Below are 17,812 nucleotides of genomic sequence, written 5' to 3'. Positions count from 1 at the left end.
GAGAGAGAGAGAGAGAGAGAGAGAGAGAGAGAGGGAGAGAGGGAGGGAGAGAGAGAGAGAGAGAGAGAAAGAGAGAGAGGGAGAGACAGACAGAGACAGAGACAGAGAGAATGAATACCTTAGGCAATGGTTTTACCCCCTAGTCTTCCAAATAGAACACACAAGTAGCTGTTCTGGGGAAGTCGGGGGTGGGATTAACATGGTATCAAGTATAAGTTAGAAAAACCAAAGGGAATTTTTATCCAGCTGCCTAGCCTCTTTCATAAATGAAGCAAAAGCTGGTTTTGGCCTTGGAGTTAGGATCTCTCCCAGGAAGAACCAATGGCAAATTTCAGAGCAGAGACTTTGCCACATCCATCAGTTTCAATTCAATGGAATAAAATACAATTTAAAGACTGGGGAACTCTTACCATCTGTTGTTTTGTCAATACATCATTGTAGATCGCTTCTCTCCTTTTCACATCAAGCTCCTGGCTGGCTTGTCTATTTAATGCCAAAGCTTGCACTTGGGCTTCTGTCAGATTCATGTTTTCCTTCCACTAAATGGAAAAGATTGGATTAAATCCTAGATAACAGCAATTCAATCTGCACAACTTTGAACACTGCAAAATTTGCAAAGAGGACATTAAAAAAGGGATTCCTTTGGAGCACTAATCCAGGGTCAGCAATGGTCCAAAAATGCAGTGTCCCAGACCCATGCTCCGATTCACTTGAAGAGTGACTTTCAATTAGGTTGATCACCCCAGATGCACAAAAGCACTGGGGAGAGAGAAAATGGGGAAATAAGTGAGATACACATTTCTCTGGTTGGTCAGTGGACTAGTTCAAATACCAGCCCAGGCACCAGCTATCTGGCTCTGGGCAAGTCCCTTTCTAAGCCTCAATTTCTCCATCTGTAATACTATTCTGTAATAGCTGGTGGAGTTAAGAGAACTCTAAAACCCCCTTAGGTACTATCTAAATGTTCATGATCTCACTAAAGAGTTTTCATAGACCCAGATCCAGTAATTTCCTTTATTGACACCAAAGTGTTTTTTCCCTTAATTATCAAGAAGTCTGCAATGCCCCATCAGCACTACTGTTTTCAGAACTAATATGGTCCAATGAGATGTTTTAAACTTTATTTGTTGCTTACATTTTGGGTAAACTAGTCAAGCAACAATTAAAAACTAAGACAAAACAAAACAAAAAAGCCTGAAGGGAATATTCTCCCCTTCTTTAGCTCACCCAGATTAGGATCATTACAAGCCCTAGCATTTGTTTCACATATCCTTTTGCAAGCACCTGGGTTAAGTTTATGGATTTCTCTTAAGGCAAAGTGACTTGCCCAGGCTCACACCACAACTACTAAGTGAATGAAGGATAGATTTGAATTCAAGAAGATGATCCTTCCTGACTTTAGGCCTTGCACTCAATCCACTTCAGAACCTAGCTGCCCTTGCTTCTTCTTTTTTTTTAAACCCTCACCTTCCATCTTGGAGTCAATACTGTGTATTGGCTCCAAGGCAGAAGAGTGGTAAGGGCTAAGCAATGGGGGCTAAGTGACTTGCCCAGGGTCACACAACTGGGAAGTGTCTGAGGCCAGATTGGAACCTAGGACCTCCCATCCTTAGGCCTGACTCTCGATCCACTGAGCTACCCAGCTGCCCCTGCCCTTTCTTCTAAAGAGAAGGAAGATCAAAATGGCCTGCCTCCAGGTGTGAGTCCTGTCTAAAATACAATAGCTGACATGGTTTTGGTTTTGGAAAGGGCTTTATCTATATAATCTCTTTTGAGCCTCACAACCACCTTGAAAAGTAGATGCTACAGGGACTATTATTCTCATTCTAGAAATAAAGAAACCTACAGTCACTAAAGATGAAGTGATTTGTCCATAGTTCCACAGCTAGTAAGTGCCTGAGGCAGGATTTGAACTCCTGTTTTTCTGGTTCCAAGTCCCAGTACTTTCTAACTATACAGAATATGTATGTGCATGTGCCCTTTGTTTTGAGAGGTCCTTATCATAAGGACTTTTAAAAAGGGGACAAAATGATTTTTCAGAAGCTCAGGGTGAACTACTTTGCCCCTCAAGCAAAGGAATCTATTGAAGGCAGAAAGGTAAGGATAAGAGAAAATCTGTGTAACTCACTACAGCTGAAATGATGTCTTCTAAGGGCTGAATCCTCACTGCTGTCACGCTGTTTGTTGCTTCTACAACTTTCTCTCTGCCTTGATTAATGAGGTCCTGGAAGAATTAAGTTACTTTAAATCCAATCGACATTTTTGCAATAGCCAACACGATGTTTAGTGATTAAAGCAAAAAATGAATTATGAGAAAAGCACTATAGGAAACCCTCAAAAACACAAAGGATGCTTCCACTTCCCAAATTTATGATAGGCTTATATTGTAAATTTGTTTTACAACTGGATGCACTAGCCAAATTCACAGCTGATAAAATGGAAGAGAAGTTCAAATCTAAAGGAACGGACTGGGTGTGAAGTTAACAAATCCAGTGTGTATATTAGGTTTAAAGCAAACCCCCTCTCTGCCCCATACCAAAAACAGGATAACTTTCTCTAAAACAAAGCATTATTGACAATATAAATATTCAATTCTATCATCGCTAGTTCACAATCTATCTCATAGTCCCCTTTACATACTTGCTGGAGCACTGCACTATATCAGAACATATATTCATTCATAAATTCTAAACTATATCTAATAAAATAATCAAACAGCACAATGTGAAGTGTTATTTGCTCAGGCAATGAGTTGTCCTACTGAGAACTATAATGAAAATACTGGCTAATTCAAACCTAGTTTAACTTGTTTCACAAACAAATTTTAATATATTTGGTTGTTTCATTTACTTACTTGCTTATTCAATTAAGCATTTATTAAGGACCTACTATATGTCAGGCACTATGCTAAGCAACAGGAATACAAAAAGAGGCAAAGGAGAGTTCTTGCCATCAAGGGGCCCACATTAGAACTTGGGAGAGACAACAAGCAACAAATATGTGCAGAGCAAGTTATGTACAGGATCAATAGGGAATAAGTAACAGGGAAGGCCCTGGAATTAAAAGGAGTCAGGGAATGGCTTCCTATAGGAAGTCAGTTTTATTTGGAATGTAAAGGAAGTCAGGGTGTGGAAAAGGGAAAATATTTCAGGCACAGGAGACAGCTGGAAAAAATGCCCAGAGCTGAGAGATAGAGGGCCTTGTTTGTGGAACAGCCAGGAGGAGGTCAGGGTCACTGTCAAAGATTAAGTGTTGGGGAGCAACGTATTAAGAAGACTGGAAGAATAGGAGGCTAGTTTATAAAAAGATCTTAATGCCAAACAAAGCATTTTGTATTTTCTCCTGGAGGTCATAGGGAGTCATGAGGGTCCACTGAGAAAGAGAGTGGCATGTTCAGACCTGAGCTTTAGGAAAACCATTTTGGTGGCAGAATGAAGGATGGATTGGAATGGGGAGAGACCTGGGGAAGACAAAACTACCCATAGGATAGTGCAGTAACTGAGCCATGAGGTGATTGCTTAGGGATGGGGGTTATTCAAGAGGTGCTACAAGAGTAAAACTGATAGGCCTTGGCAATAGATTGGATACGGAGGGTGAGAAATGGTGAAAGAGTCCAGGATGCCTCCTAAGTTGGGAGCCCAAGGGGCTGATATAGGATGGTGTTGCCCTCTACAATACTGGGAAGGTAAGAAGAGGGCTGGGATAAAGGGAAAAGATAAATGTTGTTTAAAGATGCATGGAAGGCATCTAGTCTGAAAGGCAGTTGGAGATGCAGGACTGGAAGCCAGTGGAGAGATTTGAATTCATTAAAGAATATAAGAAAAACTTCTTTTATTTCCCCTACAATCCTCTTCTTAAGAAACATCTTGAGAAGCACCCAAATCTAAGACATTAAAAGATGCCTTTGCATATACATATTTCTTACTCTATGACTTACCTCAAGCTGTTGGTTACTCATTGTTGACAGGGCTCCCAAATTGAAAGGAATATACGGGGTTTGTGAGTTGAAATTGACAGGAGGTAAAGTGGTCCCAGTTGGCATGTTGAAACGCATGGTGAGTCCCTAAAAAACCCCACAAATCATTTTGCACATATTATGTCTTAAACCTCTAAATTCTGCATCACTATTGTGTTTGAAAAAGAATCTACTTGTCTCAGATCTAGCAAATTATTAACACTCTTCCACACACAAACAAAAAGCCTTTTTCAGCCGAAACCAAGATCTTATTACATAGAGAGCTTTAACCTGTAAATGTACCCCTCTTTTTTTTTATTGAAATTCTCACAGAACTGGGTTTTTCAGAGAATTCTGATGAAAACTTACAACATCACATGAAGGCCATGGGGGTTTTGGCAGTGAATTTTGGAGAGTTAAAAAAAAAAAAAGAATGCAGTCTTAAGGCAACTCGTCATGACTGGAAACATTTTTTATTAAAATTCATTTTAAAATATTTTTTAAAATACTATAATTTTAAAACTTTTTCTTGTTTAAAGTTACTGTTGTAGATTGAGTAGTGACCAATAATGGAATCTGCACTCCATATCCTGATATACCTTCTGTAATAATTTCATTTTAATAATTAACAGGGTCACAGAATGTCAACTCAGACCTGAAAAATGAGTTACAATAATTGGAATTGTGATGTTGGTAAATATAGCTGGTACTTGTCTATCCTTGCATCTCAATTCAGCAAGCAAAAGGGTACTATGAATTGAATGGAGACTAGGCAGGTTTTTGACCTATACATTTTCCTCATCTGTGGGGTACAGTGGAGTTGGATTAGGTGATCTTTAAAGTTCACATGTCCTAGAAGATTCTTTCCAATTTTAAATACTATTGTTCAGTCATTTTTGCAGTTGTGCTTGACTCTCCCCATTTGGGATTTTCATGACAAAGTTACTGGAGTGGTTTGCCATTTCCTTCTTCAATTCATTTTACAAATGAGGAAACAGAGGCAAACAGAGTAAAGTGACTTGCCCAGGGTGACATAGCTAATAAGTGTTGGAGACCAAATTTGAACTCAGAAAGATGTCTTTTCCTAATACCAGGCCCAGTACTCTATCCTCTACACCATTCACCTGCCCTAATTTTAGAGCCTATCAACCTTTATTTCTACTTTAAGGAATGGAACTTGCTCTAAATAGTCAAATTCCAAAATGAGGGCTTAATTGCCACTTGGAAAGGAAGGGTGGTCTTACCTTCTTTTCAGCTTCGTATTCAGCCCAAGCTGCCTTTCTCTCCTCCTCAGTCAACTCTTCCTCCTCTTTGTGGTCCAAAAGAGAATCATGCTCATGATATCCTACAATATGTTCTTTATGTATCTGAAGCAATTCTGCAAGGATTGTGTCCTGTTTAATGTGAAGAAGTGATAGAGTGTGAAGTTTTCACAATAAAATGCATACCACAATGATAGGACCGTTTGCTAATAACTGTGGGAATGGAAACCATATCCTGATAGTGCTACTAAAAAAAAAAAATCCAAACAAACAAACAAACAAACAAATAAATAAAAGGATGGCAATACCAAATCTGGGAAATAACCAACAATAAAGGGGACACCACTGCTTCAAGGGTCTGGGATTTCCTGGACTTGGGCACTCCTCTCACTGATATAGATAGTCCAGATCAAATGAGACTCAATTGAAATAAATGGGTACATTGAGCCTGAAGAAAGGTCAGGGCTAAGATGGGTAGAGGATTAGACTTGTTCTATCATTGACCCTGGCTCTAACCTTTGAGGCCTAAGTTGGCAACAAGATGGCAGCTTAGTAGCACTGAAAGCTGAAATCTCTCTCACAATCCTTCCAAACCATGGTGTCTTTTAAAGGAGCCTCAAAATGACAAGAGTCAAAATCTGTATACAACTTGAAAGGTATGTAGAGAATTGATTTTCACAGGACAAGGGAGAACTCCCCAAGAAAAAATTCCCAGGGCCAGGTGGATTCACAAGTGAATTCTATCAAATATTTAAAGAATAATTAATCTCAATAGTATACAAACTACCAAAACAAGCAAAGAAGGAGTCCTACCAAATTCTTTTCATGACACATGATACCTAAGTCAAGAAGACTAAAAAGAGAGAAAGAAAATTACAGACCAATTTCCTTAATGAACACTGATGCAAAAATTTTAAATAAAATGCTAGCAAAGGCAACTACAGCAACATATCACAAGGATTATTCACCACAACTAGGTGGGATTTATAGCAGGAATGCACAGCTGATTTAATATTAGGAAAACTTAGCATAATTGACCATATAAATAACCAAAGTAACAGAAATCACATGATTATCTCAATAGATGCAGAAAAAACCTTCCATTAAACATAATAGCCATTCCTATCGAAAACACTAGAAAGCATAGGAATAAAAGAATCTTTCCTTAAAATAAGTACTATTTATTTAAAACCATCAGCAAGTATAATCTGCAATTGAATTAGAAGCCTTCCCAATAAGATCAGGAGTGAAGGAGGATGTCCATTATTACCATTATTATTTAATATTGTATTAGAAATGCTAGCATTAAAGTAGGCAATAAGGAAACTAAATCATAACTTTTTGTGGATATGCTTATATTATAGTATGCTTAGAGAATCCTAGAAAATCAACTAAAAAACTAGTTGAAATAATTAATAATTTAAGCAAAGTTGCAGGATACAAAATAAACCCACATAAAGCATCAGTATTTTAGATATTTTCAACAAAACTCAGCAGCAAAAATTAGAAAGAGAAACTCTATTTAAAATCACTCTAGACAAAACAGGTTCTGATCAAGGACACAAGTAATACCCAATGAAATTGCATGTTGGCTACGGGAAGGGTGGGTGGAGGTGAGGGAGGGAAATAATGTGATTATTGTAACCAAGGAATAATATTCTAAATTGACTAAACTAATTCAAATGGAAAAAAATAAAAATATTTGGGAAACTATTTGCCAAGAGAATTATCCAACTGGAAATGTCTAATATGTAGTTGGAAATATGAGATTGGATCTTAGGAGAGGAGGGCTAGATATATAGATTTGAAAGTCAACTGCAAAGAAAAGGCAATAGGATACCCAAGATGCTAAAAAAGGTAATCAACCGAGAATGTAGTAAAGAGAGAAAAGTAAAGAAGAGAAGAACTAGAACAATCACAGATAGAAGTGATGCAAAGGACCAGAGCAATCAAACAACTAAGAGGAGAAATGTGGGAAGAGTATCTCAAAAGTACAGAGAAGTGTCAGTACCCAAGAGGAGAGTGGTCATTAGTGTCAAGTGCTATGTAGAGAAGGATAGGGATTGGGAAAAGGACATTGGATTTGACAATTAAGTAATCAGAAGCCAAACATGAAGGGATCAAGAAAAGGATAGGAAGCAATAAAGCAGGAACAGAGAGGCTAGAAGATTTCTTTTGAGGTTGGCAGTAAAAGAGGGATGAGGGATAGATTGATAGTCAGCAGTAGGAGCAAGTGTGAGCTTTTTTTTTTTTAAAGGATGAGGTGAATCTAAACATGTTTGCAGGCAGCTGACAAACAGCTAATAGATATGGGGAGATTAATGCAGCAAGCTCCAGGAGGGGACAGATGGAAGGAATAGGTAGAGAAAGTGTTGGGCAAAGGAAAAGGTCACCTCTTTTTCAGAGATATGAATGAGGAGAGAATGAACATTTAGAGAGGCTTTAAGGCATGGAATGGGGATGGGGGATAAGGGAGAGCTAACAGGGGATAGTTTCTTATCAGAAGAGAGGAAAGGGCAGCTGCTGAGAAAGAATGGAAGAAGCAACAGAGTCTTTAAAAGGAATGAACAGCACTGTAGGGAAAAAGAGAGGCAATCAAGGATGAAGAAAAGCTTGGCTTCATAGCAGTAAGGGTCAAAATAAAAGCAGAATAAAGAAATTGACTCTAGTATCTGTAGCAACTTAGGAGTACAAGCAGGAAAGGGTGGGGAAGAAGGTGGCATAATTAACGATTGGTGACTAGCAAAGCATGACCAAGAGGAGGAAAGGGGATGGATTAAGTAAAAGGTACCCTGGGGTCTAGTTGAACTGGTCAATTATAGGTTCAATAATGTGAAGAGAGAACAGTGATACTGAAAGCAAGAATGAGGAGGAAATCAGAGATTGTGGTGAGAATGTGAAATAGGGTTAAAAGGAGAGGAAAGAGCAAGGTTAGTTAGGAAAGGAAGAAATGGAAGGAGGGAATACTGATCAGAAATGGGAATTTCAGAGCTCTAGGTCAAGGGGAAGGCAGCTAGGTGGTGCAATGGTTAGAGTGCCATTCAGCAGGATTCATCTTTGTGACTGGAAATCCAGTCTCATACACTAGACTATCTGTGCGACCCTGGGAAAGTCATTTCACTTTGCCTTAGTTTCTTCATCTGTAAAGTGAACTGGAGAAGGAAATGGCAAACCACTCCAAGTATGTTTGCCAATAAAACCTTCAACACAAAGAGACAAACAGGACTGAAATGATTAACAACAAGATCAAGGGGGTAGCTAGGGGGGGTGATGGTGAGAATGAGGGTATGACAATCTCTGGGAACAGCTGAGAGAGAAATAGGACATAGAAATTGAGGTTGATAAGTTGGAAGGCCAGGATGTTAGAGAGGTCATTGAAGTTCTCCAAAGCCTGGGGAAGAAGTAGAGTTACAGGGAAGATTATGAATTAGTTATTAAACTTCTTGAGAAAGGGAAGAGATAAATGAAAAGGATCTGAAAGAGATGATAAAGATTGATGGAATGAACCTCAAAGAAGAGGCTGCTGAAGCATGATGGAATGAGGACTGAAGACGGGAGTGGAGAGTAGCAAACACAAGAGCAACCAGCATTGGAGAGAGCTCCCTTGAGTGCAAGAAGATGAAAGGAATATGGAAAGGAGAGATCCACGGGGAGGGAAATTAAATGATTAAGCAGAAATTCTAGAAGGAACTATGGAAAGGCAAGACAGAGAAAGAAAGGGACTGGGGGGTGGTATGATTCAGCTGGATAAGAGAGGAGAGGAGAGGGAGCCAAGGAAGGTACCAATTTCATCACTGGGATTACAGAAGTAGGTGATGCAAATTCCTACCCACAGACACCAAATATTTGGACCCTCTCTACTTTTTGAGGTCTGATGATGGGAGGGCAGTGTGAGAGTTGGGGGTGAAGGAATTCAGGGCAAAGGTCTGGATACTCAAAGATTGGACTAAATTCACATATGGCTCCAGGTAGGCAATTACATTTAAGATAGTGAGAGATGAGGCATACTCAGAGGGTATCTCATATGTGGAATATTCATTTAGCTCTGTGCCAGGTCTATTGTCACTCTGTGGTCAATCTGTTGCAGAACCTGAACTTAGCTAGTATAGTCCCCAAATGCCAGACATACTATCCACCATCAGGATTAACATGCAAAGCCTTTCCAGACTGATAGGACATGCCAACACTTACAGAGAACTGAGGTGTTCATCCATACCACAAAGAAGATTTAAGCAGGGGATAATGCCATCCTCTACTTCATGTGAACTTCATCATGAAGTATCAGGTGGGTTTGTTTCTAGTTAGATTAAAAAAAAATTTTCCCCCTCCACTCTCCAGTATTAAAATTTTATAAAACTTCAAGTTTTTCTTTCCAAATGCTCCAAACATTTCAGGAGGGAGAGGGTCTAATACACAAATTTCCCATAAATACCACCACAATTCTACCTAAATATTGGTACATTGCTTATATAAATATAACAACTTTATTATGATGATCAATATTAATTTCTTTATCGATTATGAGCAATGGGTCCAGCGTATTCATTTTTGTCAAAAAATGATTCAACAAATATTAGAAATTGGAGCTGTAAATTATTCTAAATGGAATGGAGAAGGGTTATACTTTGCATAGAGTCCTCAAATTTCGGTTACTGTCAGTTAGCTAGACATACAGTTCAGGACTCAGATGAACTGAAGCTCTGGGATCTAGTTTGACTGTCATTCATCTACAGCATCATGCATAAGCTCTAAGTCAGTCCTTGTAGGACTCCTTCTACTTTCTGCCACTTGGGTAGATCATGATCCAGGCTAGAATTTCTCCTTTGCCATTAGGTTGTTAAGAAAAAACTTTCATGAACTCATAGAAATATGTTCCTCAAAGAAAACATAACTAGTATACTAACATTGAGTTTCCACCCCCCACCCCCCCGGACAAATGAACACACATTTGAGGTGTTGTTAATTTCTCAATGATCACAATATTACAGATCTCAAGGGTTATTGAGTCCAATTCTCTCAGTTTACAGATAAAGTGAACTAAGGCCTGCCAAAGATACTGACAAGGCCACACCTTAAAAGGAGCAAAGCTAAAATCTGAGCACAGATTCTTTTACTCCAAAGTATCCAGATACTTTTCCCACTATTACTCTCAGGTTTCATTGTTTTTTTGGAGGAGGTAGAAAGAAATGACGACAGGGTTGGTCAAAAAAAGTTTTGACCAATCAATCTTCTATATTGAACTGTTTGTGATATATGAAGACTATCTTTTGACACAGGCACAAAACTTTAAAAAGAGAAAGAATCAGACTATTAGAACTGGAAAGCCAGAAATCATTTAGGTCAATCTCTCAACTTTAAAGAAATACAAATACATGTTTACAAATGCTTATACAGGGGACTATTGGTTCATTTGTCCAAAACCCTGAGGAAACTGAGGGTGCAAGAAGTTAAAGTGACTCATCAATGGCAGAGTCAGCTTTAGAACCCAGGAGGACCCTGAGTCTCGTACTTCAATTAATAACAACAAACTGAACACCCTTGATTTTACAATGGGGAAGATGAGGCCTACAGTGACTTGTCCATAACTGCATAGAATGATGTAGAAGGGACTCCATCTCAGTCTTCTCATTCCAAATCCAATGATCTTTCCACCACATTATAACATCTCCCTAAACCTAATACTACTAAGGAACACAAGGTGATACTCCTTTCAAAAAAAGCTCTATCTCAGCCCCCTAATGTGGGATTTCCCCCACATCCTAGAATGAGAGGTCCTCTAATAAGTCAGTCATGATCATTAAAGAGTGGTTAATGGCAAAGTCTTCCCTAAGAAGGCATTTAAAATATCTTCAGATTAGAAGGAAAGAATGTGGCAGTTGCCAACATATCCTCACTGTCAGGATATTTCTAGAAAGGAAGATTGCATAGCTTGAAATGCCAGAGCTCCCTACAGTCAAGTGGTTTGTTGGCAGGATTTCCCTGTCAATACCCTCCAGGCTCTCCATTGATGGCAAGGCACATTATACCTCCCACAAGAATTCTTCTCTATCACACCCTACTCTTTTTGGATTGAATTTTAGTGGGTTTCAACTAGATATTTATGCAGTGTCCATTTTTTTGTGCTTTGGGACTCTGACAGGTATATATAAATCACTACGGAATAAGTACTGCTTTCTTTTATTTATTAAAATGTATTAATTTATTAATAATCCATTTTATTAAGAGCTTACTATGTGCCAGGCACTCAGTTAAACATGGAGGTGGGGGGGTGCATACAAAAATAGTCCTTGCTCTCAGAGAGCTCCCATTCTAATTTCACAAACATTTGCAACATGTAGGGGTTAGGAAGACCAAAACAAATGACAGGAAGGATATTTGGAAACCTCAAACTGAAAGAGATTCCAAGATAATTCCAAGGAGAGAACGCTAAATAGTAGGGAGACAAGGAAAGAAGTGAATCTTGAAGGAAGTTAAGGAGTTTAAGTGGCAGAGGTAAGGAGGGAATAAAATGGAAGACTGTGCAAAGTCAAAGCGGCTAGAAAGCTTAGAATGGCAAGTGAGTCAGTTTGTGTGGAAGGTCTGAGTATCTGAGTAAGGCTGGAGCCAAATTATGAAGAATTTTGTATTTTTATCTTGAAAGCAATAGGAAGCTACTGAAGATTCTGTTTCTACAACTGTGGGTAGGAAAGACTGGAAGAGAAAGGCTAGAAGCAAGACCAATTTAAGAAGCCACTGCAATAGCTCAGGCAAGTATGTGTGAAGGGTGTGAACCAACATGGTGGCCAAGTGAGGAGAGACAAAGGAATGTATGTAACAGAAGTGGTGGAAGTAGGTTCTAGATAATTGGGGGTGGGGGAATAGAGTAATAGGGAAGAGTAAAGGATTAAAAGAGAAAAGTTTATAAAACTTCTGTTTTAGACACATTGAGTGTGAGATACCCACAAGACATGCAGATAGGTAAAAGGAAGTTAGTTATGTAGGACTATAGTCGATCAGGGCTGTTTATTCGGATTTGGGAATCATTTAACTAGAGATGAAAATTGCACCTATGATTTGATCTGTGAGATCACTGAGAGTGTAGAGAAGGAAGAAGGCCCAGAATAGAGTTTTGAGGGACAGGTAGAGAAATTTATAGTGAGGAAAAGGCAACAAAAGAAAGTTAATTTTATAGGACAAAGACAAAGTCAAAGGGAAAATAACTGGCCTAAGATAAAACAGAGAATCCAAATCTTTCTGCCTAGCCTGGAGTCACAAAGACCCAAGTTCAAATCTAGTCTTGATCAAATCTAGCTGTGTGATCCTGGGTATTCACTTCTGTTCACCTCAGTTTCCTCATCTGTAAAATGAAGATCATAACAAGAGCACCTTCCTGCCTGGGTTGTTATGAGGTTCAAATGAGAGAATGTTTGTAAAATTCTTATCACAGTGCATGGCATATTGAAGGAGCCATATGTTAGCGATTATTATCATGACTATTATTGTGGCAAGGCTCACAGTACACAGCAAGTTGGCAGCACAGAATCAGTCTAGAATCACACGTGGTTTGAGAATTAAGTTTGACCATGGATGCATATTATGACCCTAAGACTATAATTTTGCTTTTAAATCAGAAATTATTCCCCATCCCCCTGAGTATGACACACATATGTGGAATTTTTTTTTTAAGTTACAGGATTTCTAACATGTAAATCTTAATTCACAGCTGTTCTTTCTTTTGGTCATAGTTTATAGTATAAAACCTCTATGATTATCCTATATAATCTGAGGATATCATGAGTAAAATAATGGAATTAAAAGGGGAAAGGTAAGGGTAACAGGATACAAAGAAAAATTTTGTGGAAATTAATGAGTGTAGCAAAAGTTATAAAAAGCAAGTTCACACAATGCAAACTCCTAGTCCAATATACAATCCTTACAATATGTGGAGTTTCTTTAAAACATACATATGTAACAGTTACTATAGTAACAATATTATTGAAAACAAAAAGGAATATAATCCATACTCACTTGGCCAACAAAGTCATCAAAATGTGGTTTATATTACACTGAAACATGTATGTTTGCTTTCTTAGCTTAAATTTCATTTTGTATTAAGTAAGTGTTGAAATTTTAAAGTTGAAGAACAGATTTACTTTGTTGCTAATACTTTTTAAAGGTGACATTCAATTAATCAAACAATTAATAATAAATTCAAATGGAGATGAATGCAATTAATATTCTCAAGCACTTGGCATAATCATAGCTAGCAATTTCTTATCAAGTACTTTAAAATCATTTCTGCAAGGGACAGAGGAAGGGAAGCCCATTTAGGAAAAAAAAATGTATTTGCCACATGAGCAAATGTTTAAATGTTGTTGCATCACTTAACTGACTCTGCCCTAATGGGCTACCACCTCTCTACCGAGGAGACAAGGCACAAACTCTGATCATGGTGAGACAAAAATATGTCAGGATTCTCACTCTAAGGAAAGAAGCTAAAATCCAAATATATAAGTTCAAGATCCTTGCATTTAAACCTCATTGGGAGTGACCTGGAAAAATGAAATTCCCATCCTAAAGACTTTAAAGAGTCTCTGTACACCATAACTCATAGGCCTGGTGAAGAAATTTGGAGCACGAAAATGGTTTGAGGTGAAAGAATTGCAATGCAGGAAGAGACAAAAGCAATACTGATTTAAAATATAGTCTAGACTACAAGGAAAGAATTGGATTCAGGAAATAGATAATAAATCTAGGAAAAGTGGCAAGCTCATGGCTGAAGATATCTCTTGTTGTGGTATCAAAGAACTAGAAACTAAGGGGGTGCCCATCGACTGAGGAAAGGCTATACAAATGATGATATAGGAATGTAATAGAATACTTTTGTACCACTAGAAATGAGAAAAGGGATGGTTTCACTCACTGCACAATAAAGGCAATGATTGACCATGATTCCAGAGGACTAATGATGATGAATGTTACCTATGTCCTGTCAGAGAGGGAATGGATGGCTTTAGGGTCAGAATTAGACATGTGGTTTTTGGACATGGCCACTAGAAGATTTAATTTGATTGTGCATATGTCACAAGGGTTTTGTTTTTCTTTTTTTTTCCAATAGGAGATGGTGGTAGAAGAAAATGAATGCCTGATACTAGAAAAGGTTCAATTAAAAAAAGACAGTTGGAGAACTGAGGTTCTAAGAAAGGAAATGTCAGTTATCCACATAACTGTTAGAGCTCTCTATTTGCTAGAGGTAGAATTTGTTTTCCCTTAGTTAAATTTTCCTTCAATCTAAGGGTCCAGACAGCTAGGTGGAGTGGTGGATAGAGTACTGGACCTGGAGTTCGAAAGACAACCTCCTGAGTTCAAATCTGGCCTCAGACATGGACTAGCTGTGTGACCCTGGGAAAGTCACTTAGTCCTGCTGGCTTCAGTTTCCTCATTTGTAAAACGAGCCAGAGAAGGAAACAGTAAATCACTGCAGTATCTTTGCCAAGAAAACCAACAACAGCAACAAAAGTAGAAGAACCATCATTAAAAAGGACTGTTATTCTGGATTAAATTTTTATAAGTAAGAGGGAACTGGCTGCTGGAGTTTAAATGATGGGAACCTTTGGAGGGAAGCAGTGATTTTTCTAACTTATAATTTGTGACAGGGAAATATCAGAAAGCCAGAGCCAGTTTGACGTGCACCATGGGCATTGAGACAGATAAGTAATGGGCAAAAATTCTACTGATAAAGTCAGCTCAGGAAGGAAGGGAAGTGCATCAGAATAGAACTCTGAAGAAGCAAAGAAAAATAATTTTGGTAAGAAAAGGAAAGGAAGAGTATCCTAAAGATACTGTTTGGACACATAAGGAATTCATCTACCAATTTATATTTTTAAGACATGTATTTTAAAAGGAAGCAAGGGGAGGTAATACAAGGGAACCAAACCCCTCCCCCCAATGTCACCAAATCCCACCTTTCCCCCCAAAAACTATATGGGGACAAGAAACAAATTAAAGAAGAGAAAGGATCACCATTGCTCTGGGTAGATGGAGCAATGATAAAGTCTGGCAGAATAGAAGCAGAACTACTTAACTTTCTTTTGTTTCTGTTTTCTTTGCCAAAGAGAATCATCTTTGGACTGGAAAGCATTAAATTAAATCCTCTAAGAGGGAACTGAAATCCTAATAAGTAGGGAAGATTAGTAAAATAGAACCTAGCTGCTCTTCATGACGGCATGTCCCCAGGCCCAGAATTACTGTGAATGTATCTGTTGACCCAAGGCTGTCCATCTTTGAAAGACAGTATTGAATGGAAGAGATACCACAGTGTGGCGCAGAGAAGGGCAAACATCCTTATTTCAGCAAAAGGGAAGAGTGGCACCTGAACACTTAGGCTAATGGCCCTGAATAAATTATTACAGAGATGGTTGATGAACATCTAGAAAATAAAAGAGAGATAACAAAAAGCCAGCATATCTTCATCAAATACAGGTGGCACCTTAAGAATTTCTCATCTTAGTTCCACAGTTGTAACAATGGAATGCACAATACAGAGATGGCAAACTCTGGATGCAAACTGTTCAATACATTGCCAATTGTGAGAGCAAGAGGGGTCTGAGAGGCATAGATAGTATTTTGTCTTAAAAACACCTAGGAGATTTAGTGTACTGAGAGCTAGCTCAATAAGAATTACCAGTATGATATAGCAGCTAAAAAAAGTTATTGTGATCTTAAATTGCATAGGGATGTATAACACCTAGAACTCCTGATTATTAAATATCCAAAGCTAAATGTCCTGAAGGCATTATGAATGCAATATATCTTAAGGAAAATGTTCAAAATCACTAGCCAATGGGTGCAGGTACCAATCGTCCTGTTTTGTGAAATGAGGATATTTGTCCTTCTACAAGAAGCTCTTTTATTCTATATTATCGTTCCAAGATGGCTGACTATGGGTCAGCAGTCACATTTACTAATTCATGCAGTATTTCTTCTGGATCTGGTGTCATGAATTCATCAAGGCCAGCTAAGTGTTCTTTTGCTAATCTCTCTGCTTATTTAGAGTTTTAATTCCCTTTTGGAAAATATAAATATTTTTAAAAAACCCTCAATAATTGTGACCAACTGACACCAACATGTACATAGGCACAGGAACCCTGGGAGTGGCAGCATTACCAAAGACCACACACCCTATTTTAAAGCTGGCCCTCACAGCCATCGTCTAGTGAGGTAGGTAGCTCCTGTGGAGAAGGGGGCAGCCATCCTTACCAGCTATCAACCAACTGCCATATACAAGAAAGGCAAGGAAGCCTAGCTGAAGCAGCAAAGCATCCTGAAGGAAAGACAGGCCCACCACAATAGCCATTTCCCCTAAGACCCTAGTGGGGACAGCCAAAGGATCCCGAACCCAAAGACTCTAGGAAATATTGATAACAAGGAAAGGATAGTAACATTTTCATTGTCACTATACCCTAGGAACTGAGAGACTTCTCAGTTTCAATTGCAGCTAAAAGCTTCCATATGTGTGGTCTTCTCCCATTAGAACATGAGCTTCTTGAGAACAGGAACTGCCTCACTTTTCTATTTGTAATGTTATTACTTGGCACAGTGCTTTGCACATAATAAGCACCTAATAAATGATTGATTCCTTCCTTCCTTCCTTCCTTCCTTCCTTCCTTCCTTCCTTCCTTCCTTCCTTCCTTCCTTCCTTCCTAAACTCATACCTCCTTTAAATTTCCCTATTTTTATTGAGGGTGCCCCTAATTCATCCAGGCATCCAGGTGCAGAATTGCAGAGGCATTCTTGGCTCATCTTTTCCCCTTAATTGTCATATCCTATCAGTTACCCAGACTTAGTGATTCTACCTCCAAAATATCTCTTGCCTCTAACTCCTTTCTCCTATACTCCTATATGAGTGGAAAACTTTGAGTCTTGAACTTCGAGTCAAGTTTCTTTTAAAGAGGAAAGGATTACTGGGTGGAGGTAAAGACAGAGTGCACAAGTAACAATGAGAAACAAAGAGCATTCCATTTTTTCCTCCAGGACCAATATGATAGGAGTTAGCATGTGCTGTATCCACGATCGCCATTGCCATTTCTACCTCCTCCTCCTTTACCACCACCACCACCACCACCACCACCACCACCACCACCACCACCACCACCACCTCCAACCTGACAACTATTTTCCCTTGGACCTTAGTGGGGATAGCCTAGGACCCTAAACTCAAAAGTATTGTGGTATATGTAAGAGAAGGTACGGCCAGTGCTGAAGAGGATGGCCAGGGTGCAGTGTTGTCAGAAGGGAGACACATCTTAGTGACAACAAATAGCTGGAAAGAGCATGAAAGAAAGAAGTATGGGATGAAAAGATGCTTATTCAATATGGAATGGGAATCCCAGGGGGAACAATAGAAAAGTTGGGAAGGGATAGACTGAGACATGATTCTGGTTGAGTTGGGGGAGACAGGAAAGAAAGAATATGAGAAGGAAGCAAGAGACAGTTTTCTCCCAAATGGTTGCTAATTATTACATAAATAGGGAGGGGAACAGAAGTCATAGAATTAACAATGGGGGAGAAAAGTTCAGTTTCTAAGGAGAGTTGCAGAGAATGTTGGATTGACCCA

The 17,812-nt window shown here is 38.8% G+C and overlaps 1 protein-coding gene across 1 annotated transcript in view; it reads right to left on the bottom strand.

Moving 5' to 3' along the window:
- The window catches only part of ATRX (ATRX chromatin remodeler), a gene marked incomplete in the record, with an annotated part of 191,522 nt that overhangs the window by 5,612 nt on the left and 168,098 nt on the right, over positions 1-17,812 (bottom strand). Inside the window, 4 exon segments of the mRNA XM_056809652.1 lie at positions 411-539; positions 2,129-2,224; positions 3,938-4,063; positions 5,200-5,349. Of these exon segments, the coding sequence (XP_056665630.1) occupies positions 411-539; positions 2,129-2,224; positions 3,938-4,063; positions 5,200-5,349 (501 nt within the window).

The sequence above is a fragment of the Monodelphis domestica genome, chromosome X (assembly GCF_027887165.1).
Source record: "Monodelphis domestica isolate mMonDom1 chromosome X, mMonDom1.pri, whole genome shotgun sequence".
Taxonomy (NCBI): Eukaryota; Metazoa; Chordata; class Mammalia; order Didelphimorphia; family Didelphidae; genus Monodelphis; species Monodelphis domestica.
The sequence above is the reverse complement of the archived record's forward strand: the minus strand, read 5'-3'. Positions and strand labels throughout refer to the sequence as shown.